Consider the following 27,547-nt stretch of genomic DNA (forward strand, 5'->3'; position numbering starts at 1 on the left):
ATCACATTTTTTAGGTAAGTATCGCAGTGACATGAGGTGCACGGAAGGACAAGAACTAGTGACTTACAAGACCTTTTCTGAAGGTTACAGAAACGTAACCTGCCTGCCCCTCCCCTCCCACACCAAACACATACATTTAAGTCTGACTTTGTGGGCCACGTAACTCGGTGATTTGTTTTGTATTCAGGTTTGATGGCTACTAATCGCAGGTCACCCTAGTGCATGACCTCAGTAAACAGGCCGGGTCAGAGCTCCCTTCAGCCCTGTCTCCAGAAACGGAATAAGTTCATTTATTGTCCTTCAGCGAATCTGGGCGACGACAACTGATCATCGCTGAGCTGACTGGCCTCGGGTAACGGGAAAACCTGCCCCTCAGTTTTGAATCATTTAGCCCATGGGTATCAGAGTTAACCGGAGCAACAAGCAGAGACGGGAACGAAGAAAAAAACCAGTGAAGGAAAAAATCTAAATTTCTGCCCACGTGACTCGAGCAGCTCCGGCACCTTGTTAAATGTTACCTGTTTGCACAAGGCAACAGTGGGGCGTATTCTGCTGCTTGTGTCTTGGAAAAACCTGATTTGAGGTCCCTCTTTCAAACGTAGCGCTGTGTCGTGGGTAAGGTCCAGATCGGACCCGAACCGGAAGCCATAAGCCCTTAAAGGTCCTAACCAAGTCTCCCGTGCCCCCACTTACCTGTGCTCTAGGTGCAGTGAGAAGGTTAAAATCCCCCCACCCTGCTGCCCTCCCACCCCACCCCACCCCAGGGAGAGGGGAGGAGGGGAAGCCTGCTCTTACTAGGCCTGAGGGCCCGGGCTGGAAGCGACCCAGGGGCTGGAAGAGACCCAGGGTCGGGGCCCTGAGCCAGTGGGGGCCGCAGAGGCACAGCCCCTTGGGAGAGCTCATCTCCTGACACGCTGGTGCTGGCCTCTCCCCCGCTGCCCGTCCCCTCCAAGCCAAGCTGCTCTGCGCATAAAAGGCAAAGCCGGTTTCCCCAAACCCTCCGGCGCAGCGCCGGGTAGCTGTCATCCAAAGACTTAAAAAAAAAATTGTCAGATGTTTTTAAGCCCCAACTTAAAGTTCTCTCTCTCTCTCTCTCTCTCTCTCTCTCTCTCTCTCTCTCACACACACACACACACACTTTTTAAGCATGTAAACCTCATCACCCATCCCGTGGGCCCGAGTGTCGCCGCGCTCCAGACCAGCCCCCGGCGTGCGCTGGTGTCCCGGGGGCCTCCTTGCGGGTAGGAAGGGCGCCCCGTTGGAGCTGGCGAAAGTCCGAGAAAGCCATCTGGGGACGGGTCCTTGGATTTGCGTTTATCTGAGAGCCAATATCCAGGTCACTCTGCCCTTCCGTGAGGCAAACGCCCAAGGTGCATTTGGGGCGGAAGCGGGTCTGCAGACTGGGGGAGCTTCGAAATCCCGTGCCCAAGGACGCCTCCGTTTAGCCTCCCCTCCCCAAATCGCCTTGGCCCTTACGAGCCTTGCGCCATCGGCAACGCCAAGGGGAACATGTTGTAGAGGAGCCGGAGGTAACAAAGAAATCCATCTTTTAGCGTCTTTAACAGAAAACATTTATTGCCAGGAGGAGATCCTTCAGAAGGCTAATATGCTCTTGGCCTTCCCAGATCCAGCTATTTGTGGCCCAATATTTACACCTGTACAATATACAGTATCTCTCCTAAGCAGTGCCCGAGGCCCAGAGCAATCTGGCGGGCGGGCAGGTGTCAGAGCACCTGCGGGTGCTGGGGCGCGTGCAGGTTGAGGCCGCTGGGGTGGGCGTGACCAATCAGGTTGAGATAGTGCCGGTCCAGGCCCTGCACTGGCCCTAGGAAGGAGCTGTGCTGCTGCGCGGTGGGGCTCGGGAGCGGCAAGGGCGTGCTGGGCAGGTAAGGCAGCCCCGGGCTGCGGGCCGTGCCCTGCGACCAGGGGAAGGGTCCGGTGGCCGCACCCTGCGGGAACACGGAGGCCTCGCCCGGGCTGTGGCCCCCGAACTCGGGACCCGCGGGGTGCAGCTGATAGGAGAAATCTGGCTCCGATAATGACCCCAGGGGCTGGAAGGCGGGCTCGGCGCCCAGGCGGGCCTTGGATTGCAAGAAGGCGAGGATGCGCGCGTACTTGGTGTCCTTGGTCTCCATCCGCTCCACGGTGGTGAGGTAGTGCACCAGGTTCTTCATGCACTCGTGGTAGCCGTAGTGGAAGTAGTTGGCAAACTCCGCTAACAGTTCTGCTGGAGGTGTGAGTAAAACCATAGAAAGGGAAAAAATCCGAGCAGCCCCTTTGCTACCGGGAGCTGGAGGGGCTGCCAGGCACCCGCCACCACACTTTCTGGTCAAAGCTCCACTCCCCTCTCCCCATACTGGAGACTAGAAAAAGCGCAAACAAGAGATTTCCTTTTTCTTAAGAGGCTGACTCTACCCCTCCCCACCTGAGAGGAGGCCACGGAACCAGTGCGCTCAGAAACACATTCTCCAGCCCCCTCCGCGCGCCGCCCCCTCCCCGCCCCAGCGTTTGCCCGCTCCCGACCGCACCTACTCCGGCGGTGTGCGGAGAGACCTCTCCAGCGCGCCCCTTCACCCCTACTGCCACCCTCAAGTCTCTCAGTGGCGCACGCTGTATGCCCAGAATCCCCTTTGCCCAGCCAGCGCCCACCTTTTTCCCTTCCCCGGGGAAAATCAGCGGAGTGCAGCGCCCTCAGGTACTGAACGGTCATCTCCAGGATCTCCGCCTTCTCCAGCTTCCCGGAACTCTGCAAAGGGAGAAGGGTTCCTCATGGCTGCGCAGCAGGCGCAGGCCGCCTCCCACGCAGGATGGGTGCAGGGTTCTGTCTGGAGAGGACTGGCGAGCAGAGCGCCGCTGTGGACGTGCGCTCCGGCCCCGGGGAAGGAGGCTCTCGGGTAAAGGCCTCTCGGCCCCCAGTCTCCCGGCGTCTAGGCGGAGCGTGGCAGCAGAGGATCCCCAGCGCCTAGTCCCCTACCTGGCGCCGCCGTTACCTGCTTTGCCAGGGCCATGGGCACTGTCTTGCCCAGCTCGTTCAAACAGCGGTTAATCCGGTCCCTCCTCCTCTTTTCTATCACTTTGTGGGAAACACGGGTTCTCTGCGAACAGAAGTTTGCGAATTACGGTTAGCTTTGCGCAGGGAGTCGACAACGGCCCGGATGTAGCTGCCTGCCCACCGTCTTCCCAGGCCCCCAAAGCTGCCCATGGACGTGCTCCCGGCGGCGGGAGTCCCTGCCCCTCCACACCTGGATCAGACGAGCTCTGCCCTCCCACACCCGCGCTGGCGCGCCCCGCTTCCAGCCTCCCTATCCGCGGGGCTACGCAGCCAAGATGAGCGCCAGGGCAGCGGGCAGGTGGCCGCTAGGCGTGGACTACTCCCCGGTTCAGGAGTCACCTCTCCCTGTCCTCATTCCCTTCTCAAACCGCTCAGAACTTCCGCAGAGGAGAAGTCACCCGTGGCCACGTTCCTGCCATAGGCCCAGCCAGGTGGCCTCTCAAGTAAGAGCCGCCTGCACCATCAGGGCGCAAGAACCGGCGGGCGTCGGCGGACTCACTTTGCGTTCCTTGAGCTTGTCTGACATCCTGGTCAGAGCGCGCCCTGGAGAGAGGCGGTGGCGTGAGGCACCCGTCCACTCTCCGCCTCGTGCGCCTCTTGCAGCGCCCAGGTGGACTACTGCGGCCCCCCGGCTCCGAGGGTCTGCCTTATAAAGCGGTCATCTCGGCCTCCAAGTGCATTCACGAGCTGAATTATTCCGTAGGATTAGGGACCTGCGTTTGGGGGATGTATGCATTCAGGATCAGCTTTAAAGAAGTTAAGGAAAAAAATTTAGCAGCCGAGGGGGGCGAAGCAAGGGCCAGATCAGCTTTGTTAATCCACGTGGCCCTTAAAAGGACACGTGATCGGCGGGGAATAACATTTGCATGGCAACAGCCGGGGCAGGAAGAGGAGGCGGTGAACGGGGCAGCCGCGGGCGAGCGCCTGCAGCAGCCAGAGGCGCGCAGCGCAGGGGCGCAGCGGCCGCCGGCTCCGGGGGGCGAAGACCCTCACAAAACAGCGTAGCCTCCTTTAGTCCCACCGCCGAGACTCACACGATTGCCTGTTTACAAATCCCAGCAAGACCGCGCTCCCAGCGCCGAGTGCGTTTTAAAGCCTGTCCAGAGTCATTAAAGTAATTAAGTAAGCCTTTAATAGGCTGTTCCGCTGGGTTCAAGGGAGAGCTCTTGGAGACGGAGGCGCCCCGTTTGTTCCCAGGCTTTTCTCACACGACTTGGTGACACGTCCATCTCCCCCTTTTTTGTTTACACCGCTTTATTTGCTCGGACATCCCGGCAGGTGTGGGGCTGCGGCTGGCACACGAGGCTCCGGTCTCGCGCCTCCCCGCCCTCCGGTCTTGGGCACGCGACGCTCCCCCCTGCCCCACAACCGCGTCGCTTGCTTTTTTCCCTCCCCCCTCGGGCTCTCTTCACGGAGGAAAGAGGCTCAATTTGTAGCCTCTTATCCTATACGAAAATGTGCATTGAAAAGTATGAATAGTTTTCATTGGGCTAAATTTTCATAATGCCAGAGGGTGGGGGAGGAGAGGCTGGCAGGCGTGCGTGCGTGCGTGCGTGCGTGTGGGGTGAGGGGGGTGCTGGGAGGGTTGGGGGGCCAGAGCGGAGAGCGGGCCGAGAAGAAAAGGGGGAATGCAGCTGGCCAGGCGAGCATTATGCAACGTCACCTGCGAGAGGGGGCGCCTACAGACCCCTATTCATTTGCCTAATTTTGGTCAATTTAACAAACTTCAGGAGAAATTATTGTGGCTTTGTCAGGGAGGGTGAAGCCTTCTGATCGAATTAACAGCATGTTTTGATCCGGTAAATGTCATTAGAAAGGGAGAAACAATCGCGCTCAGAGGGCTCTGAGCCGTGCGCCCAAGTGGCGACGCCAAAGCGCACGGCTCACAAAGGGAGCAAGTAGCTGCCACAGGGAACTTTTGTGCCCGCCCCTCGCCCAAGTTTTGACACAAAAAGGCATTATTTCATACTTGAATACGTTTAATCCAACGATTGTCTATTTTCTGCAAACATATTTTCACAGCATTGTTAACTTTTTATGTCCCCCTTTCGCGGGCGCCCTTTCTTCACGTTTGAGGGAGGGAGCGCGCAGACACTTTGGGCATCAATATTTGTCACTGAAAAGGGCCCCGTGAAGTTAGGGGAGTTGATCTCTTTTTTATGGTTTTAGAGAGCAAGTATATGGGGGGCGGGGAGGAGGAGGGGGATCAGGCAGGAACAGAAACCCAGGGAGGACATTTGCTGGACGGGCCCAAGAGGCAGGAGGAGGGAGGCGGCGGGGAACTCTCTCCACCGACTGCGCCTCCCGGCCGCCGGGCCCCGCAGCCGGGGTCTCGTCCCCCACCCACGGGGCTCACTCACATTCACCGCCGCAGAACCGCACTCTGGGGTCTCTAGGCTTGCGGGGGCTGGGGGCAGGGGGTGGCTTTCTTGCAGAGGGAAACTAGAAAAATGGTTTTTGTTTTACAACCTGCTCTAGAGCCACGGAGCTCTCTGCTCTTTCTAGCCTGTTCCCTCTGAGAACTGAAACGTCTTCTTACACATTCTGTCCCTCTTTTCTGCTTCCCGCCTCCCTTCGATTCTCTCTGCTCTGCTGAACGATGGCAAAGCACGCGGGGTCTCCCTTCGGGTGTTGTGGGTCCTTGGCAGAGGTGGCTAGGGCGGAGCCCTTGCTCACTGGTGGGAACGTGGGAGCTCCTGGAACGCAGAGCGGGCCCCGGGGGTGCAGGCAACTGGGGAAGCGAGCTGCCTGCCTGCCGCCCCCTTGGGAGGTGTGGGGCTCAGTCTGCACCCCCAGGATGTCCCTCTCCGTCTTCCTTTCAGTCTCCTCACGACGTTTCCTCCCCACTTCATGCCAGACTGGGCACCACGCACACCCTCCCGCGGCTTGCTCTGCCAGCCTGGAGTGCCCTCCCAGGGGTTGTCAGCTTCAGCATATTCACTCTCACAAAGGGATTAAACAGGAACCCTTATCATCCAAATTAACTGACGTGAATGGGTGAAAGGGAGGGCGCACGCTCCTCGCCCCCACCCCTGGTCTAAGCCCGCGGACGAGGAGTTGATCCTCTTACTGCTGGTGTTAACCGCCAGCTGCAGGCACCTTCCACGGTCCAGTTTTCAGTCTGCGCGGACTGTTTAATTCCCCGTGTTTGCTCGGGAGCTGGGCTCCAGGGCTTGCCTGGGGCTGCCAAGTACTCGTGTGCTTTGGGGACCCAGTGATTCGAAGGTGAGTGTGTGGGCGGAGATGGAGTGCAGGGGGGCGCATCCTCATTGTTTCCGGGGCAGCGGCCCTGTCTGGGAGCCAGAGAAGGCTTCTTTTCTGAGCTGAGGGAAGGATGTGTTTCGTCTCTCCGTTACCAGCCCGCACCATCCTGACGGCCCAAACCGTGTGGACAGGAAGTGCGGTCCAGGGACCCTCCTCGATGTCGCCCCCTTACTCCTCCTCCTCAGGATGGAGATAAAGAGTTCCCTGATCTTGACCTTGTTTCAGCCGCACGTGAGAGCAGGGTGATGAAGAGCAGTGGTCGCTGGAGCTGAAAAGTTCTTCAAATTTTAGCTCCACCACCCATCAGGGCAAGACTCAGGGCGGACCACTGAGTCTCACTGTGCCTCAGTTTCCTCTTCTGTAAAACGGAGGAGATAATTACTTTAGTGACCAGGTCACAAGGTGGCCACTGGAAGGAAGGAAGCAAATATAGGCAAGGCACTCAATACAAGGCTTACCTGCTTAGTGAATGGTTGTGTTTTGCATGGAAATCTCTTCTGCTGTGGCTCTAGTGCGGTATTCTGTGAGGTGGCCACTGTTGTATGAGGTTTTCATTCATTTCGTATTTATTGTCTCATCCAGAAGAAAGCTTCACTCTCCCTGAAAAGCCACAGTAATTTCTCAAGTTGACCGAACTTAGGCAAACTCTCAGAGGGCACATCACCTAGTGCTTGCGGGCCAGCTGTGTCCTCCCCACGTGTGGGAGACTGGAAAGGGGGCAGAAGCCTGCCCGCGTCAACAGTCACTTCAAGTGACTCAGACAGTCGGCGTCAACATCAAAGCAAAGCTGGGAAGTAAGACTACCTAGAAATTAGGCAATGTTGATTAAATAAGTCTGTGTTTAGACTCCTGGAGAGACACGTGGGCAAAGAAAAAATCGTTGCATTACAGAGGGAGACAGCAGCACCGTGAGTCCCCGATGAGACACTGGGACAACAGTGCAGGCAGGTCCTTCTTGCTCGTGGGAAGCCTTGCCGTCTGGGAAGTTAATTCACTCCACCTGGTGCAGCCTGAGGGTCCCCACCCTTGCTTTCCTGCCGTCGTGCTGGGGCGTCCACTTCGACCTGGGCTTTGCCCATCAGGTAGCCCTCGGCTGTCAAAGACCAAACGGCGGCCTCCCATGCCAGGCTGAGCAGTGCTTCTGAAGCGTGACGTACCCAGGAAACAAACGGAGGTCTTGTTCCTGCAGGTTCTGACCCACCCCTTCCCCCCCGGGTCATGTTCACGCTGCTCAGCACAGTTTTGTGGAAGGAAGGGAACTGGGACAGGGCATCACGATGGTTTGGCATCGGTGCTGGAGGCAGCCTCTCACAGGACTGCCCGTGGTCCTACTCCACCACTTGGTTTGGGGCTTTTAAAGCAACTAGGGGAAGTGTAAACATAACCATTGGGGAGGAACACTTACAGGGCAATCGCTGGACAGATGAAGGTGCCGCTTCCGCTTTCGATGTTAACGTCCCAGAAGCCGTGCATGCGTGGTGTCCATTGCGGGCTCCGAGTGTTCTAGGCCACGGGCTTCCCTTGCAGGCTGATGGCTACAGCCTCTAGGTCTGCGCTGACTTGAGCAACTGTCCAGAAGTGATCCCCAAGGAAGCTGTGGCTCAGAGTTGAGGGGAGTTCTTCTTACAGGATAAAGGTTTGTGTCTGCTTTACACGGCGACTTTGCACAGAAAACGAGAGACGCATGTTACTGAAAACGAGACATAACTGTGATGAATCACATAGAACTTGGGGAGGAGACTCGGGCTGAGCAGAACTGTAACTCACAGGGATGTTGATAAGGGGCCCCGCTGTGCTGTGCGGGCAGGGACCCCGCAGCAGACACCTGTGCGTGCAGGTGGTGGCTGGATTCCTCCGCTCGCTCTCTGCCACCTGCCTTTACTCACCACCACATCCCGCATTTACTGCGTGCCCCGCCCTTGGTTGGGGCAATGCAGGGTGGCCCCCGAGGAAAAAAATGAAGAGCTTGTGGTGAATGTCTCAGCTTCTAGGAGTGAAAAGAAGAACCTGGCTAGGGTAGTAGCTCTAAGGGCAGACCCCCATCCCTAATGTGTGGGTTGGTTGGTCCCTAAATTTGCATCCCATGACTTGGAGTTTTAATTCACTTTATTTCCTGACATTATTCTTAGCAATTAGGCATTAATCCGAGGGTTTACAACTCCTCTCCTGGAAGAACTCTGTTACCTCTGAGAGCTCCGGGGACTCTCATTAGGGTGAACTGATGTAACCAGTTTCCGTTTCCTCCCTAACCCCAAATAAAGGAGGCTGCCATGGAAACAAGTTTTGATCAAGATGGAGCGATTTGGGGAAAGCTCCTGTATTTGATTTCTGTGGCTGCTGTCACAAATGACCATCACCTGGGTGGCTTCACACAACAGCAACTTCTCTCACGGTCTGGAGGCCAGGAGGCTGACATCAGTGGCCCCGGGCTGCAGTCAGGTGTCTGCAGGGACTCGCCTGCTCTGGAGGGTTCGGAGGAGGAGCCGTTGTGCTGCCTGTGTAGCTTCATGGCGGCCAGCACGCGTTGGCTCGTGGCCGCGTCACTGCAGTTCCCGCCTCCACAGGCACAGTGACTTCTCCGTGTGGGACCTCCTTCTGCTTCTCGTGAGGAACTGAGAGTGGCATTCAGGGCCCACCTGGAAAATCTCCCCATCTCAAGATGCTTACCTCAATCACATAGACAAAGAGCTCTTTTGCCATAAAAAGTAACATTGATGGGTTCTGGGAATTGGGGCACGGGTGTCTTTGGGGGCCATTATTTGGCCTCTCTGTATGTGGGTAAACGTCACAGCGGGGGCTCAGACAGCATCTGCGCACTGAGGCTTTGACAATGAGGCCACGAGAAGGGGTGGGGGCATGGGCACGAGGAAGAAGTCGGGGAGAGGGTACAACAAAGCCACGTTTGCTCCCCAGCTTCGCAGAGCTGCTCGCCCCTCCGTCCCTTCCTTCTTGTTTCCCCTCCTTCCCTTCCTCCTTCCTCATCCTTCCTGCAGCACAGGGCTCCGTGCTGTCAGGCCTGAGAAGTGACGCTGCTGCAATACATTACCATTCACACACACACACACACACGCACGCACACGCACGCACGCGCACACACACACACACACACACAGTGGCTCTGCCTGGAAACCAGCTAATTAAGGCCCCATCGTTCCCCCACTCTTCTCCAATGCCCCCTCTTCTAGTTGGCCGTTGGCCTTTTGAAACGGTCTTGCTCATGCTGACCAGGGCCTGAGATTTACTGAGATCTGGACGTGAACTCTACCTCTGCCTACGAAATGGCCTTGGGCAAGTTGCTGCCCCTGGGTTTCTGCATCTATGAGACAGAGGAGGTGGTGCCTCCCTCCCAGGCCCACTGAGGTGACCCTGTGAGGCAGTGTCCAGCAGTCCCAGGCAGGAAGCCTGCCCCAGAGGGGGGGCACGGGGGCTGAGATTCTAACGCGCTGATTTGGATGAGCGCCTCCCCGCTCTCTTCCTGGAACAGCGCTCATACTGCGGTTGGGCATAGAAGCTAACTGCTGCCTTCAGGAGGGTGTTTTGTTTTGTTTTGTTTTGTTTTTGCTTCTTTTTTGGCTTTAGGAGATACAAATAGGGCATCGGATATAAGCCACATGGGTGTGACGGTAGGAGAAACTCAGGACTTCCTGGAGGAGGTGACGCATGAACTGGGTCCTGAGGTTGAGCGCGTTAGCTTCCTAGGGCTGCCCCGTCACTGCCGACTTGGTAGCCGGAACCCATGGGAATTCCTTTCCTCACAGTTCTGGAGGCTGGGAGCCCGCAGTCAAGGTGTCAGCAGAACCACGCACCACCTGAAGGCTCTCGGGGAGATTTTCTTCTCTCTTCCATCTTTTAGTGGCCTCGTGTGCCCTGGTTTGCTGCAGCGTGACTACAGCCTCTATCTCTGTCTTCACGTGGCTTCCCGTGGCTTCCCGTGGTCTCTCCTCCTCTTTTTATGAGGACACTTGGCATTTAATTGCGGAGTGGGCAGAGGACCTCCGGCAGGAAGGGGCCATCGGAAGGCAAGGAAGAGAGGTCAGAGGGCCCCTCGGGTTCCTGGGAGCAGAGGGGCGGGTGGCTTGGAGGACGAGGGTATACCCAGCAGGATGTGATGCAGGAGAGATCCGGGGAATATTCATGGGTTTCCAGAGGCCCATGGGGAGTGAACATGGAGGTCTTCATCAAAGTCTGCACGTTTCCGAAGAGTGGGAGAGTCGGACGGCGGCGGGGGGTGAGGGCTCACTCTCTGTCCCTGGCCCCGGCTGTGAGCATCCGGGCGTTTCTCAGCTGATGCACTCACACTGCGAGTCAGAAAGACGGTCCTGGCAAACGAGCAGCTGGAGCTGATGAGCCTCTCTTGTAACGGAGACCCACAGACAGCCCAGTCACTGGTGCCTTGTGGGCAGAGCTCTGCACTGCCATCCTGCTCGTGTCCCGCATGGGCCAGTAACGACGACGGTCCGTGCGCAGACGAACAACATTCGGAGGAGCCTCTCAGCCTCTGCCCTCCTCCTCCTGGGGCGGGGTCGGGGTGGGGGCGCCAAGGGCTTTGCAGACAGACCTCCGCTCATTCAACCCCCACGACAATGAGATGCACATTATGTTTACTTTTACACATAAGAACACAGGCTGGAGGAGTTCAAGGACATGTAAGGGTCCCTACCATTAGCTGGTAGAGCCGGATACAAACTGAGGCTGACCTGACCCCAAACCAGCGCCCTCTCCAGCCCTGCTGCCGCCTCCACCCACCGCGATCAGAAGGCCCAGGAGAGACCCCTGAGCTGAGAGGCTCACACCACCTTCCGAGGACCCAGCGTGGCTGCTGCCCCACAAAGCAGGGGAACAGTTTCCAGTGCACCCGGTGACCTCGTCGGTGTGTCCCCCTTATGGCCCCCGGCGTGCAACGTGCCTTTGAGTTCGGTTCTGTCTCGCTGCCGCTCGCTCTCCACATTCCCGAACTCCAGTGAGTAGCAATGGCTTCCAAACTCTCCTGCACGTCAGATGCTTTCGACAACACGAGTTCCTGGGCCCCACTGCAGACTCGTTAAAAAGACTCTCTGCGGGTGTGGTCCTCAGTCTGTGTTGGGGGGGGGGGCCTTCTCGGGTAACTCGGAGGTACTCTGAGGCATTTAGTTGACACCACTGCTATACAATGGCTTGTCGGCCATGTGGGATTATGCTGTGGTTGTCCACGGACATGAGATTTTGGCAGATGGACGCGGTAATGAACATGCACCGGTGTTTCAATCGTTTACCTCTTTGGTTCTGATACATTTACGAATAAGGCAATCCGTGGCCTCCTTCTGCGTTATGACAGCTTGACTTCCTCACCCCTGACCTTGTTATCACTCTGCCTGATTGGCGCAGCTCATTCTGACAAGGTAAAAGTGTTACTATGACCAATTCCGGAGCAGAGGGATCTAGTTACCAAGGCTCTTCAGGACCTGGGAGGACTGCGTTGGTTGGAGGGTTGTCTGGTGCCCTCTAGTGGATGGAACTGGTTAACAACTTCTAAGACAAGGGCTGGCCCACTTGAGTGACTGAAGAAGAAACTGTATTCAGCCTTGAATTTACTGTGTGGAGACCCGCTATGCCTTGCCAGAGCAACTCACCTCTCTGGCCACAGTCTTTTTATGTATAAATTGGAAGAATTGGACAAAGATACCAGCAAACAGGGAGGCAGCTCGCCCAGAGGGCTGCCCAGGAGACCTGTGGAGTCTGGGCAAGGGGGCGGGTGTGGCCACCCTGCCGCTGTACACGTACGTTCCCCTGGCGTGTGAGCGCTCCAGCCTGGGGCCATGGAGAAAGTATTTAAGAAAGGCTTGTTGGGGAATGGCGGGCAAAAGGGGGAAAGGTAGATGGGTGGACTTGCTAATATTTGCTCAGGAGGTGGCTGGTCGAGATTCAGTCTTGTGAGGTGGAGGGTACTTCCCACATCAGAAACCCGGCTGACAGGTGACGGCCCAGCCACCGTGGGTGTCACACTGCCCCCTGAGGGTGAGTAGCCTCCTAGATTCTGACTCCAGAGGCGAGGAACCCACCAGAATTCTTCGACTCACAGCATAAGCCGGGCTCCTTCCGCCTGATAGAGCCGGGCGGGGGTCGGCGTATCAGGGTTTCTCTGCAGTGCCGGTCGTGGGGAGGTGGGATCTCCTGCCAGGGGCCTTTGTGACTCCTGAACCAGCCCCCACTTGAGTGTTTCAGAAGAGTTAGGGAAAGCTCTCTGGTTGCCAGGAGACCCAGTCCTGGTCTTGGGTCTCCACTGATGTAGCTTGACCTTGACAGTCCCTTCCCCACCTAGATGAAGGCTCTACCCTGGTCGATGTGGTCACAGCCAGGGCCTCTTGCTCCTTGCACATCTCTGCGGTCGATGGGCCCCCCAGTGTGCGTGGGAGAGACAAGCTGGGGAAGGATACACAGAAAGGAAAGAAAGAAAGTGGAAGGACACGGAAAAGGCATGAAAAGAGAAGCAGGCAAAGGAAGGAGAAAAGGAAGAGAAAGGAGAAGAAAATAAGTATGAGATTAGCAGATTCTGTTAGTTGATTCCACAAACATTTACTAAGGACTGCTTTTTACTTGGTGAGATGGTTAGTTTTATGTGTCAACGCAGCTAGGCCACGGTACCGAGACATTTGGTCAGATACTACTAGTCTAGATGTTGCTCCGAAGGTATTTTTTAAGGAGGCATTTACATTGAACTCAGTAGACTTTGGGTAAAGCACATTGTCCTCCATGAGGTGGGTGGGCCTCACCCAATCAGCTGAAGGCCCCGAGGGGATAAAAACAAAGCGGTTCCCTGAGGAAGGGGCGAGTCTGCCTCCAGGCTGCGTTTGGGTGGGACCTGCAACATCACCTCCCCCCTGGGGCCCACCCCAAACTGGGATGCTTGACAAAGGCGATTGTGTTACTTGTGAACTCACTTGCCTCATAAGCCTTATCAAACATTACAAGTATATTGCATTTAAGTAATCTCTATACCAGTTTTATTGAAAAAGAATAAAATTACACTAAGTTGGAATTGTTCTCGAAAATATGAACTATAAGGTTGCTTAGGCAAGTGAAGCTGTGGCAGAAAAATAAGACTAGAAAAAAGAGGAGAATTATATACTCTATTTCAGCTCGTTTTTAGTAAGAGATTTTACAAAGCTTAATTCCACCAGGCTGCTTTTGTATGAGTCAAGTGCGTTGGTATGTGCAATTCACCACTTAAAGGTATTCTAAAAGTAAATCAGGAAAAGAGAAATGATAAGTGACGCGCGAGAGAATTGCCCTAAATAGCGGTCATTAACCATGAATACCTCTGGGCAGTGAGGGCGGAGGCGGTTGCCGGCTGAATCGTGCTCTCCAAAAACATATGCTGAAGTCCCGACCCCCAGCCCTCGTGTCATTGGGAAATAGGGTCGTCGCAGGTGTCGTGAGTTAATATGAGGTCGTACCGACGGGCCCTTAATCCATGTGACTGACGTCCTTACAGTCACCCCTTCGCTTCTTCAAGGAACCGCAGGCCAAGGCGCGCCCAGGACTGCCGGCCGCGTCCTGCAGAGGACTGTGGGTCACTCGACGCGTCCCACCTGTGAGTGTGGCCCACAAAATGTCCCCTGCCACTCCTTCTAATTTCCCCTTTGCATTTGTTTGTTTGTTTGTTTGTTTAAATCCTCACCCGAGGATATGATTATTGCTTTTAGAGAGAGAGGGAGGAGAGAGACAGAGGGAGAAACATGGATGTGAGAGAGAAACATCAGTCGGTTGCCTCCCATACGTGCCCTGATGGGGTGTCATACCCGCGACCTAGGTGTGTACCCTGACCAGGAATCGAACCCACAACTTCTTGGTGTGTGTCGCAGGGCGTGGTGGTGATGCTCCAACCAACCGAGCCATCTGGCCAGCGCCCAGTGTCCGCTCGGAGTGGCTCATGTGGAGACCAGGCTCAGGGCAGCCTGGGGAGGAGGTTTTGAAAATGTGGGGCCGCGAGGCGGGAGGAAGCCTGGTCCCGGTGGGCATCCCTTGGGGGCAGGCTGCCTGCGGTCAGGGGCGTGTGCTTCCCGTGCGACTCGGCAGGAACGGGCCGCCGTGGTGTGGGGCCGGTGGGCGGGGTGCGTCCACTCCCGCAGTCAGCCTGTTCCGTCCCCAGCATGAAGATCACAGAAATGACCAGTCGTAAAAACTGGTCACTCAGGGCATGGCCTGCTGTGACGCCACCCCTTTGCTCATCGCCGACGGTGAAATAACAACCAGCCTTTACCGAATGTTCCTTCCGGGAGCTGCTGGCGCGTCAACAAGTCCAATGGCCAATGTCCACTACAGTCCTTTGAGGGAGGTGATGTTCTTAATCCTCTTTTCACAGACGAGGAAGCCGAGGCAGAGACAGTTAAGTACCTTACTGTGGCCATGGAGCTAGTAAGTGGTAGGGCTGGATTCAAAGCCAGGCCGTCTGGCTCCGAAATCTCCTCTGTGAATTGCCTGTTAGCGGCCGTCAGGATTTCGCATGAGACCCCTGCCCGTGTGATGGACAGGAAGAACACTCCAGTGCTTCAGAGACCGAGTCTCGGGCTGTTGGGTTACGAGGATTGAATTGTGCACCTCGACACCCTCATTCTGCAAAGCGGCACCTGGGCCCCGACCGGGGGACCCTGGGGGAGGTGGGCCCCTAACTTCTGCTTGGGGCTTCATGGATCTGTCCGTCCTGAAGGAGGAGCAGGTAGGAGGCGGCCATGCAGTGTCCTGAGAGTTGCTGTTGTGACATCAGTCCCTCTCTGGTGGCGTCTCACCTTCTGGCAGGAAGATGGAGTCCAGAGGGCCGGGTGGTTCCTCAGATTCTTCTTCCAACAGGTGCAATTAGTGTCCCCGATCTGTCTGCAGCTTGGGCAACCCGAGCTGTGCCTCCCTTCTCTCGCTGGCTGACCGGCGCCGCAGCCTGTCACCTCAGGAGTCACACCCTCCCCGCGGGCACCCACTTCGGGACGTCACGAGAGGACAGGGGAGCACCCAGCACTGGCGTCACGGGGCTGGATTTTGCCCACTCGCCCTCATTCACCGTTGCCCAGGACCCCATCGTCAGTGAACGAAACCGCAGCTAAGCCAGAGCCACGCCTCGCGGCCTCGGCCTGGAAGAAACGCACTCTGCTTTGAGACGAGTGTCGCTGGTTTCAGGTGACATGATTTCCCGGCCCCAGATGTGGCGTGAGATGTCGCACGGCGAGTATCAGTGCGGGCTGCGCAGGAATGACGACCGTGTCCGAAAGTATTCCAGGCGGCGTGGGAGGAAGCGCGCCCTGCAAATGGTGCAATGTCTCGTAAGCCAGCCGTCGGAACTCGCTCGACGGGTGCCTCCTGCTCCCGAGCAGGCCTGGCGTGCTCGCCCTGCATCTCCCCCCGCGGCAGAGCTGCGGTGCTGCCAAGGAAAACCGCCGTTGGAGGCCACACAGCTAAGGCGTGGTGTCTCGGAGCAGTCCTGGCCCACCCACTTCTTGCAACAGGGACAAGTGAAGGACCTGCAGGAGGCACAGGTGTCCTTATCTCGGAACTGGGGACCCAGCCCCTTCCCTATTTCCATATAAAGCTGTGTCAGAGGGCAATGCTCGGAGGAGACCTCTGGGTGGCTGCTCGCAGTGTGGGGTGACGGAGCCACAGCCGGGGCCCGTCACGCCACCCAGCGTGCTGTCGGCACCACTCCCCTTATCTGGGCGGCGCAGCCTTCTCCGAGGGAACTGGGGTGTTCCCTGCACACTGGATGCAGGTTAATTTTCTGTTGCCACTGTGGCGAATCACCACAAGTTTAGTGGCTTAAAACAACACACATTGATTCCCTCCCGACTCTGGAGGTCGGAAATCCAAAGTCACGTTCACTGGGCTGATGGCAAGGAGTGCACGAGGTCTGGTTCCTTCCGAAGGCTCCGTCGGAGAGCCCGCTGCCTTGCCGTTCCCAGCGCCCGGCGGACACTTGTATTCATTCCTCTGTCCTCACCGTCATCCCATCTCCCTCCGCCCCCCTCTTCCAGGACTTGAGATTGCAGGTCGGGTTCACCCAGATCACACAGCGTCATTTCCCTATCTCCACAGCCTTCATTCCGTCACACCTGCGAACTCCCCTTTGCATATGAGGGAACATTCCCAGGTCCAGGGATTACGACACCGACATCCATGGGGGCCATCGCTCAGCCTCCCACACCGGGCCAGGGTGGGCTGCCCGCTGTGGGGCAGGCTCGGGGCACCGTGACCTGGGCCCCGGAAACGTGGGGGCGGGGGGGGCACTGTGGGGGCAGACCCTGGCTCTGGGGCTTTGGGGACCTGGGCGGCCACTTTGGGTGGGAGTGCCTCTGTCAGTGCTGATGCTGTCATCCCTGGGACACACGCACTTTCCTCTCTGTCCGTAGAAAGTCTGCCTCGTTGGTCGCACGCCACGCCAGCTGAAATCTCCTTGAGAGATGGCAGCAGCATCGCGTCGCTCGGTGGGGCTGGGCTGGTTGGAAGGCAGCCACCAGCCTCCGGGCCGTGTCGGGGAAGCAGCACAGAGCACATGCACCGGGAAGCTGGACGCCGGCCCTGGTTCTGCCGCTGGCTGCTTGTGGGCTCCCGATGAAGCCGTCCAGTCTGTTCCAGCTCAGCTGAATCCCCGCCCCCAAACTGTGATCTATAGAACTCTGGTTGCCAGAACAGCTATGTCGGGGGTGGGAGGGCAAGTACGTGGGAAGAGGTTTTGGTGTGAGTGCACCTCCACTCCTGTAGGGGAGCCGCGTGCGCTCAGGCATAACCCGGACCCTGGAAAGGCCTGCACGGGTGCGGGCGGGTGGCTCGTAAACGGACCGTTCTGTGAGCTGTGTCTGGATGACAAAGCACCTCTGGGGTTTTTTTCAACACTGAAGACCAGACTTTGGGAAATACCCCTATGATGGTCTCTGAGGAAATCCTGATTCCCGCCCCTTTAGGATGACTTTCACAACTGAGACATTTTTGCCAATAAACTGGCCCCTGAGAAGAATAACAAATGCTCCATAAGACTTTGCCTTATCCGGTTCATCTTCAGCCTCGGCTTTAACAGGGGGTGCCGGGCCCAGGAGCTAGAACGTGGAAGCCAGCCCTGACCGTGAGGCGGCCCCACGAGGGGAGGGCTTTCCTCTGCCACCAGCCCCCCGCCGCCGGTCTCCTGTGCGCCCTGGGTGTTTCCTCAGCGTCCGCTCGGAGTTGGCTCTCGGGATGAAGGCAGCAGAGGAGACCTCAAGAAGTGTAAGGTTCTGCAGAGCAAACGACCTTCTCATAAGGCAGCAAAAGGGGAAGAAGACACAGCCAGGCTCTGAGCTCACACCCTGGGAGGGGCTGTGCTCCTTGGTTAACCCTGGAAGGCAAACGCTGCTGCCCTTGAGACGTGCGGGCCCACGGCAGAGAGGAGGCAGGGGACTTGGCCGGGGACACGTGTCTAACTAGTGGCAGAGTCGGGAGTCGGCGTCGCCCTGGTGGGCGGGGAGGAGGCGTGGTCCGGAGCAGCGCAGGGGGCCACAGAGAAACGGGACTGCGGTGGGGAGCCCGGCTTGGGAGCCAACAGGAGATCCAAGTTCAAGTTCTGGCTCCATGACTCTGGACCATTCACTGAACATTTCTGTCCCCCAAAGAGAAAGGGGGCTGGGGATGACGTTTTCTCGACTGTGAAGACGACCCACTGCCAGTGGGGGTGGGACGGGAGCAGGTCTGGGAAGGAGGCGATGGTCTGAAGGCAGAGGCAAGCAGGGACAGCAGCCGGGAAGTGAATGAAAGCTTGCCTGCACTCAAGAGTATTTACTGAGCACTTACTTTGTGCCGGGCACGGCACTGGTTCCCCAGGACTCTGCAGAGAGCAGAGCCTACCAAAGCCCTCTCCCCCTGGCACGCAGCTTACACACTGGGGGGGTGGGGGGACAGATACACAGTGTGGGGTGCAGGAAGGTGATGAGCGCCGAGGTGAGGTAGAGTGAAGGGGACTGGGGGTGGGGCTGTCTCCTCCATCATAGCTGGTGAGGGGGGCCTCCTGCCAAGGCGCGGTGTGAGCAGAGACTTGGGGAAGGCGGAGGAGGCAGGTGGAGGCTGGGAGACAGCCTTCCAAGCAGGGGAGCCTCCTGTGCGAGGGCGCAGGGGCCGGAGGGGGAAGGTGACCGCTGGGGCCAGGGACCAGCAAAGGGGCCACAGCGCAGTCACAGGAGGATTGGGGAACAGAAGGGTCAAGGAGGTGAGGCTGGGAAAGTTGGTCTGTTTTAAACTGTAAACATGTGGGGGAAGTTCAGTGGTATGTTAATTCTTGGTGATCAACAACAAGATTAGAAAAGTTTAAAATGTTTCGTTACCTGGTCCAAGATTCTGGAGCATGGGGCCAGCATCCTTGATCAGACTGTGCATCTAAGAAACACATGACCTCCTGGGAACCGCCTCTCCGGATCCCCGGGACTGTCCCTCTCCCGCTCTCTAAGGATGGCTGGGGCCCGCCTGTGGCTAGCGCGAGCACAGGGCAGTAATGAGTTCATGTTTGTCACATTTGTTGGTCGTGTTACCTGACCCTTGTGAACATTAATGTGGACGCCAGCCTCTCCACCATGGGACACGCGGGGTTACAAATGCCGGGTGTGTCTTCCTATTTAGGACAAGTCTCTCTCGGTGGCCTGTTCTGACTCTGCAGCCAACCGGCTGTGTGACCGTGAACCCATCACTGAAGTCCACCGGGCGCTGGTTTCTTTGTGGGGAAGTGGCTAGGCGTAGACCAGACGACCTGCCTGTACAGCCCCCTTTCACCTGAAAAGCCCTTGATTTCCCCTTTCTAGCAAACAATATTGCTTTCCCAGCATCTCTCCTCGCAGAGGTCAAACCGGCAATGAATTCCACCTCATCGTTCCACTTGTAAAACATGAATAATTCGTAAGTGGGCTCCTGGCGGGAGCAGAGGACACTCCGGCCTGTTCCCTTGGCCCCACGTGACTTAGTGCTCACTCGCCAGAAAGTTCACAAGGGCAGATTCGAATTTTCCTTTTTTGTTTATTGATTTGAGAGAGAGAGAGAGGAAGAGAAAGGGAAACATCGACTTGTTGTTGCATGTTTTGATGCATCCACTGGTTGCCTCTTGTACATGCCCTGACTGGGCATTAAACCGCAACCTTGGTGTATGGGGGCCGCGCTCTAACCCACTGAGCTACCTGGCCAGGGCAGATTTGAATTTTCGTCCACATTCAGCCACTGCCCTCCAAGATTTCTCAGACACAATCCTTTGCATGATTATATAGGTTGGGGCAAAAGCAGGTTTACAGTTGTTCATATGGAAAAGAATATAATTCATAAATAATAATACAAGAATAAACTCTGTGTTTCATGCACTCACAGCTGTAAACCTACTCCCCCCCCACCCTGTATCTTACAAAGGTGTCTGTAATTGTGGAGCTGCAAGGAATCTTGTTCCGTATCTTCACGGCCACTCAGGACTCGGAGGTTCACACAGCCGGTGGCCTGTCCCCCGATGGCGCACTCTGGGGCGGAGCCAGGACCAGAACCTGGTCTCCCGGACTCTGGCCGGGCCTTTCCTCCACCTCCTGTTGCTTCTATTGTGCCATAGCTAACCCTGCCCCTCGAACTGTGAGGCGTCTGACAATACTCTTGGGGGATGATGACAAAGCACTTTTAAAGTAAGATGTGTTTATTGATTTATTTTTGCTTTCAAGTATGCACTCACAGACCCAGTGCCAGTGAAGGGGCAAGCAAGGCCAGTTTCCCTGGAAATGCCCGATTCACAGACGTGGTCGGGGTCTGTCCTGCGGCATTCCATCTTAAAGGGTGCGTCACAGACCCCGAGCAATGAACGAGGGAAAAGGAAAGACCCAAAACAATATTCTTAACCTCAAAGGGTGTGACGTTTCAGTTTTGCAAGATGAATACATCCTTGAAATCCGAGGTACGGTGTGGTGACTACAGTTAACAATGCAGGTTTATATACTGGACATTTGCTTAGCAGATCTTAAATTATGTCTTCTAACACTCCCCCGCCCCCCCAAAAAAGACAATGGTAGCTATGCAGAGACAAGACAATGGATAGATGGGTATTAGCCTGATTTGGGTGATTGTCTCACAATGTGCATGTATCAAAACATCAAACAACACAGACAAAATAAGGCTGTTTAAACAAAGAAGACTCTTACCCCCTCACTGGTGTGTTTTATCTCTTTCATCACCAGGTGTCCCCCTGGCTGGCACTCTGGTTTCTGGAACGCTGCCCTCTGCCACGCCCTTTTTGGAACAAAAGTTAAAGGCCAGAGTCTGCACAAACTCCCCTGCTTTCCCACCTGTCCTGTCCGGAGGGGCCGGAGGAGGGCGAGGGAGGGGCTTTCCGAGGGACCCCCGGTTCTGGCAGCACCCCCTCTACCCCAGGGGAAGAGCCGGAGGGCCTGGCTGGGATTAGAATGAGCAGATGGAATGCGCAGGGAACACCGTCGGAACCTAGTTTCCGCCGCAGGCACGCGTGTGGCCCGGAGCAGGTCCCGAGGGTGGAGGTGGCTACATCGCAGGGTGGGCCCTGGACAGAGGGCAGCCACACTCAACCCGTCGAAACGCCGGTTCAAACGAAGCTGCTCACTGAGTTGTTCTTCCCCAGGCAGTGTCCCCCCCCACCCCCACCCCCCCGCCAGCCGCCCCGCCCTGCAGCCGCCCCTCTGCTGTAACAAGCTACCAGAGGACACCGGCCTCCCGCAGGACCCGCACTGTTCCGCTGGGCGTGACCGACAACGGCGTGTTCTGCTGCCCAGACTTTGGGCCTCGGGCCTGGACGCAGCCTCTCGGAGGCCCAGTGTGCGGTAGCATCTGGTTCCCCGCAGAGCGTGGCAATGCTGCTGTCCTCGGGAGGTCGACTGAGGGGTCGATGAGATACGGTAGGAGGCGCCTGGCACCGGTCTGACCCCCGAGAGGAGTCATGCCCTCGCACCCCTTCCGTGGTTATAACCGCCTTTCCTGTTCCCCGTCCTGGCCATGGGGAGCTGCTCAAACCTACGGGAACGAGAACTGGTGTCATCAGGCCAGGCCGTGAGTGTGGCTTCCACTCTGTGCCCGGTGGCATGCCCTGGGCACAGGCCTTCTGGCCCTCAGGAGCGCAGCGCCTAGAGGGACACACACACAGAAAAAGAAAACATCCTGTGGGGGCTTTAGGAGGTGTGGCGGCTGAGGGAGTTGGACAGCGTCACGGAGGGACAAGGGGCGAGTGCGTGGGCCAGAGGGGTGAGGGTGCCTCCCAGGCAGGGGATGCGAGGTGTGAAGTGCGCGGGCATCAGGGCCTGAAGCTCGGCTCTGTGCCTGGAGGGCCGGGAGCCTGCGGGTCGGTGGGGGAAGGGACAGGCCTGCTAAACTGGAGGTCAGACACCGAAGGGCTTTGTTTACCCCTTTATCCAGACTGGTGAGTGGGAGGGAGACTCGAACAGAGTCCTGAGTAGCACCTAAGGTGTATTTGTGACCCAGCGCCAACAGGCTTGGGAGCCAACTGGCTGGGGACCAAGGGGAGCAAAGAGGAAGGATGGCTCTGAGTTCCTAGCTCAGGGGGATTGCCCGGGCACTCCTGAGGGAGATGAGCTCCGTACCGAGGCCTGTGAGCTGGAGGTGCATGTGGACAGCCCATGGGGTGTCCAGGGAACTGTGGAAATGGGGAGGCGGAGCTTGTCGGTCTGTGCAAGAGATTCGGGGATCGTTGGAGGCTGGGAAGTAGCTGAAGCTCCTGTGATGGGTGAAATCGATTAAGTCGCTCAGGCCTTTAAAAAACTGTGCGAGTTCTTTCAAGTCTGAACTGCCCACCAGACCCCAGCACCTCTTTGCAAGGTGTGATGAACTGAGGTGCGTGGTCATAAGTACCCTGTTAAGCATCTGATTAACACCCTCACAGTCCAAAAAGTTCACCTATATTGTCAGTCCCCTCCCGCAAGCCACAGCCCCTGGCCACCGCCGGCCTGCTTTCTAGCCTCCAGTTCTGCCTGTCCGTAAATGTCATATGAATGCAACCACAGCCTGTAGCCTTTCGTGCTCCTTCCGGCTTCCTCAATGTCACATCATGTTTCTGAGATGCGCCCACGACTCTGCACTCACCGGTGCCTTGTTCCTGCGCTTTGCTGAGTAGCAGTCCGTCGTATGGATAGCCGCAGTTGATCCGTTTTCCTGCCAGGCATCCGCGTTGCTCCCGGTGTCAGCAACTGGGGACAGAGCTGCTACAGACATTCCCGTGCGGGGCTCAGTGTGGGCAGCGGGGCCCTCTTTGCACAGCTCGTCCGGAAATGAGCTGAGTGCCTAACACCTCATGCCCGATACCCCTTCATGCGGCCTCTGGAATCGCGTGTTCCAAAGCTCCTCTGTGGCATGGAGACATTTCACTTGAGTAGGACTAAAACAGTGGAACACAAACCAGAATGTTTTCAGAATGAAAGTGGACAATCATCCGCTCGGGCTCCCGGAGGACTTTTACTTTGTCCTTCCTTGTACATTGCTCTGCTGGACTCTGAACGTTCAGGGACCGGGGAAATAGTACCGCCCGTGAGGAGGTTTGTTGTAAGGAGCCGTGGAGCGAGAAGGCAGGCAGGACTCCTGTCTGGAGAGGGGCCTGGAATGGGGATCGCAGGGACGAGAGGGGGACCAGCGCCCGCTCTGGGCGCTGCAGACGCCACAGGTGGCAGACCCCTCAGAGGCGCCTGCGGCCCTACTCTGCGCTCTCACCCTGCGGGTCAGTCAGGCCACAGACTCCATGGGACGACGTCCAGGAGCCAGGTGCTGTTCGTCCTCAGGCACAGAACAAGCACGGCCCCTCCCCTCACGGAGCTAAGACCTACTGTGGCCCTGGCCTCTCTCTCTGTCTTTCTCCCCCACCCACCCCCCCACTTTCCTCCTCTCTGGCACCTCTTCCTCCTCATTCTCCCCCTCCTCCTCTTCCTCTTCCCCCTTCTCTCTCCTCCTGCCACCAGCCGAGTTCTGTCTGTGCCCGTCTGTGGCGCATTTGTGCTTCAGTCCGGCGTTGTCCAGTGTTTGCTCCCTTCCTTTCTCTGCCTGGCGTTGGGCTCACGCCGCTCCCACCCACTGTTCACTCCTGGGTGCCTCGCATTTCAGCTCCCCGAGCGAGAGAGTCGGATCGGCTCAGTGAGTCGCTGTGGAGCCCGGGCACTTGTGGTTGGGCCGCCCTTGAGGCCGGTGCCCGGCCAGCGGTGGCCACGTGGCAGTGCCACGCAGCACAGCACACTGTGGAGGTGGCGGGTCACAGAACACGACAGCTGGTTCCTCGGTGTAACTTACAGCACGTGGAAGTTCTTTATGGAGTCTTCGGAATTCTTTATACAATCTTAGAATGTCTTTCTACAATTCTTACTTTTTAACTCAGAGGTGAGGTAGCGGAGAAAATAATATTGTATAAGAAAGAAAAATACGTCCTAAGAAGGATGACAAACACTCAGGTATGTTCCCTTCACCCACGTTGGCTCCCTACCAAGGGGCAGAGAGCAAGGCCTGCGAGAACATGCCCATCAGACTTGGGGTGCAGAGAGAGAGAGAGGGAGAGAGAGGGAGAGAGAGACAGAGAGAGAGAGAGAGAGAGAGATGCCGGGGGCACCGGGGGGGCTAAGGTATGGCCGAGCTCGGGCGGAGGATTGGAGCACAGACTGACTCCAACTTTTTTTTTTTTTTTGCTCAAGACAGCCCTGAAGACCTGAACCCCTGGGAGATGTGGCCACATCAACCAGAGCTGCTATATTAAAACGGCATTTTTTTATTCCTACGGAGACTTATACACCACACCTCCCCTAAACACAAAGAGTCCTTTCACTTGAGAACACCAACTATTTACTTAACTGTGTTGTTTTTCATTCTTATCACTGTCTGAATGTGGATTTCCATGGTAGCAACCAATGAGCTGCTGTGCTGTGTTCTTTTTCTCCCTGTGTGGTTTTCCATGCTCTGACGCAGGCCGTGTGTGTACCATTCTGATGACTCTATATTCTTTCAAACGCGTGTATGGCAATACCTCAAAGGCTGGGCACTGGATTGTTTATGATTTTTTTTTTGGTATTATGAAAAACATAATAATATAGAAATTGGGCTCGTTTCTTTTTTATCCATAGTGACTATGTGTGTTCTTTTGGAAAACTGGTTTAATATGTTTCTTTTCCCCGTTGATTGTTTGAGGCCTTGCCCACAGCACCGGGCCCCCTTTCCCCTCGGGTGACTGATGATCCCAGGGCCCCGGAAGGCTCGCGCTCCGTGCCAGCGCAGGGTGGGTGGGATGCCGGAGAGCCTGCGCAGTCCCCGGGGACCCGGAGGTCGGCCGCCCTTGCTTTCTCACCAGCCAGAGGGTCGTTGCGGAAAATGAATTTGGATCTTAATGCACCAGATTCCCACACAAGCCATGGTGACGCCCACAATCGGGCTTCCAAGGCTACTGCTATTTTTGAAAGCTTACTGCTCGCTCATGGATTAGCAGAGGCTTCCAAAAGAGGGGGCAGAGTCTGGAAGGGAGCCCCGCCTGCGCCGCACCCAGGTGAGTGCTGGCGGCTTTGCTGAGCCCACAACACGGGTCCCACAGTCTGTCTTCCTCCTCCTTCCCACACCCCCCTCCCCACTCCCCGCTCCCCGCACCCTGGACTAGAGCAGCCCCAGCTCCTCTGGAAGGCTCTAGCAATGTCAGTCCTTAAAAGGGAGCCTCAGTGACCCCTGTGCAAACTTTCCTTCTCTCCCAACCGTCACCCTTAGAGGGTCATGAACCCTAAAACGTACCCAAAGCCCCACTCCTTCCGAGTTGTTCAGCTAGGGCTGGGTAAGGGACCCAGTCTGGGCTCCTGAGACATTAGAGAAAGTTTTCTGTGGCCATTTCTAGGAAAGTCTCTCTTTCTGACAAAAAGAGATCTTCACTTCAAAAATGCCATCTTCACTTTCCCCTCCTTTTCACCTTTAACAGGGACACGATGTCCAGAGCTTCCATAGCCATTATGTGTGCATGAGGCGGTAAGCCTGAGAAAACAGCGAGATTTTCAGAAAGCCATTGACCCAACATCAGCCACCACCTGCACCCCCACTCCTTGTTGTGCTTGAGCCGCTTTAAGTTGGGTTCTCTCCTCACTGCCGCTGAACTTATCTCTAAGAGATATTTTGTTATTAGAACAACTTATGGTGAGATCTTTGCACACACTCTGAACTTTTTTATAGGATGAATTCGCCTGAGAGAAATTGGAAGACGCTGTGCTCTGAATTGACCTGATTGGCCCCTCAGGAGTTAGTCATCCCCCAGAGGCCCGCCTCCACATACTATGACATTGGGGATTAAGATTTCAACACGGGGATTTTGGAGGAACCACATGTTCAGTTTATAACAGATACTCTGAATGCATGGCTGTGGGGCAGGGCAGCTTCATGAGCCCAGGAACCAGCTCTGACATCTGTCTCTCCAGCTGGCCCTGCCAGATGAAGTAAGCTTTGAACTTGATGCTGACATGCTGGGGGATCACATGGGAGAAGATACTCAGCAGAATGTGATACTTGGCAGGGTCTGACAGACCGGGAGGCGCCGAGGAAGTCCCCGTATGTGAGTGTTCTGTGTGACAGGTAGGCGGAGGGCCCCATTTCTGTGGTGAGGGGGGAAAGAGGTGGTGAGGGAGCCCTGGGGCCAGATCCCCCGACCCCCAAACGGCACACAACCAACCAAGTCCACTCCCACCCCGTTTACCCCCTGGGCCCTATCACTAGGGTAGGGGGGTCAGACTTGGAAAGTGTTCACCGGGACAAACATTCCCTTGAGTCTCTTAAATGAACTGATGTCACTGGGGTGACCCTCTTTCCCTTAAGGGTCTGGAGCCCAGGAAGCCGGTCCGGCTCCATCCCGCCTGAGGCTCTGACACAGAGAAGCAAGACCAGAGGCTCTGACACAGAGAAGCAAGGCCGGGAGCTAAGGAGACCACGTAGTCGCAAAGGTTTGCCCAGATTGCTCCTCTGCCTTGGATTCTGGAATGGGGCTTTTGCTTTAGCATTTCCAGTGAAAGCTAAATTCCCAGCCTGCATCAGGGCCAGCCACGAGGTTCTTGTGCCCTGGAGTCCAAGGGCCTTGGCTGCAGCAACCCTCTCCCTGGGTTCGCACTTTCCCTCCAGCAGCGAGGACAGTGGGCGGTGGGGGAGTGCGACAGGACTTGTAGCACCAGACTCCGCACTGACCCAGAGTGACCTTTCCTGTCCTCAGGGCCTGCCCTGTTTCTGGAGTAGGGCCTTTCCCTGCGCACAGGACAAGGCAGGCCCCTCCTCCTGCCTGTAGTTCTAAAGGGAGCCAACCCAAATGAGTCCCTGTGGTCTTTGCTTCTGGCAAATTCTGGCACTAAAGAGGAAAAAAAACGCCCAACCCATAAGTTTCATCTTCTTTCACTGCAACCAATTTAGGCCAGCCGTAGAGCTGTTTGAACAGTGTGACAGTCTGGTAAATGGACTCCAGGAAAAGCCAGTGGGTTGTCCATTGATTTTCCCCCCACACTCAGGCTCCAAATGGTTGGGTTTAGTAGATATTTTAAGCCATTAGATTGGAAGCTCCTGTAGCAGAAGGTCGGTTGCTAAGAACCAGTCAGTGTTTCTGACAACCTGCCCTTAAGCAGAGACAAGGGCCCGGCCCTTCCTCTTGCCTGTTCAGCCAGTGAACTTGCGTTTCGAGCCCGCTGTGTGCGGGCACACGATGGCAAATGAAACCGCACCCGATTCTGGACCTCAGCATTTCCACCCACCGGGAACGACCGCTCTTGTTCAAGTAACCGCGCAAATACATACCTAAGTGTGTGCAGTCACTTCCCATTTCAGACCGGGGTCAGCGCTCCTGGTGAAACACACCCAGTTTTACCAAAACAGAGAACCTGGTTTAGAGTAGGACTCAGAAAGCGTTTTGATCTTCTCACACCTTGAGCAATAACTAGGATCCTCAGACAAAAACGAGAAACTGAATGGAGTCATTTTCTTCTCCGAATCGGTAAACCTTCACACTGTAAGTGCAGTGCTATGTACGAATCAGCCTGAGTTCAGACCCGTGTGGTTCCTCGAGCCCCAGCAGGTCTGTGCACAGTGAATGGCAGTAACCACTACAGCAACTCACAAATGGAGGCCCTGAAATCACCCACTGTTCTCAAAACGCAGGCTCCTCCACTTAGGGCCCTGCAGGGTGAAGTCACCCCCAATTATTTCTGCCATGGCGACACGTGCCGGCTCTGGGCCCGCTCTGGCGGTGTGGTGCGGTGTGCACGGGGAGAAGTG

The 27,547-nt window shown here is 56.4% G+C and overlaps 1 protein-coding gene across 2 annotated transcripts; it reads right to left on the bottom strand.

Moving 5' to 3' along the window:
• Positions 1–1,590: 1,590 nt before the first annotated feature.
• On the bottom strand, positions 1,591–3,780 carry HELT (helt bHLH transcription factor). Of its 2 annotated transcripts, none has more exons than XM_045821725.1 (4): positions 3,552–3,780; positions 2,991–3,095; positions 2,650–2,746; positions 1,591–2,224 (listed from the first exon to the last, which is right to left on the bottom strand). In XM_045821725.1, the coding sequence occupies exons 1-4, from the start codon at positions 3,576–3,578 to the stop codon at positions 1,725–1,727; spliced, it is 729 nt and encodes a 242-aa protein (XP_045677681.1). In that variant the 5' UTR covers positions 3,579–3,780; the 3' UTR covers positions 1,591–1,724. The 2 variants fall into 2 exon arrangements, with proteins under 2 accessions (XP_045677681.1, XP_045677680.1); XM_045821724.1 differs by having other exon boundaries at positions 1,591–2,227.
• Between the last annotated feature and the right edge of the window lie 23,767 nt (positions 3,781–27,547).

Source organism: Phyllostomus hastatus, unplaced genomic scaffold, assembly GCF_019186645.2.
Source record: "Phyllostomus hastatus isolate PE091 unplaced genomic scaffold, TTU_PhHast_1.1 phas_scaffold_46, whole genome shotgun sequence".
In the NCBI taxonomy this organism is placed as follows: Eukaryota; Metazoa; Chordata; class Mammalia; order Chiroptera; family Phyllostomidae; genus Phyllostomus; species Phyllostomus hastatus.

Excerpts from the sequence above, each read along its gene's own strand:
- HELT (XM_045821724.1), bottom strand. The coding sequence starts at position 3,578 with ATGTCAGACAAGCTCAAGGAACGCAAA. Across the intron at positions 3,096-3,551 it reads ACAAGCTCAAGGAACGCAAA|AGAACCCGTGTTTCCCACAA; the intron begins GTGAGTCCGCCG and ends TTCTGTTCGCAG. Across the intron at positions 2,747-2,990 it reads CCATGGCCCTGGCAAAGCAG|AGTTCCGGGAAGCTGGAGAA; the intron begins GTAACGGCGGCG and ends CTCCCTTTGCAG.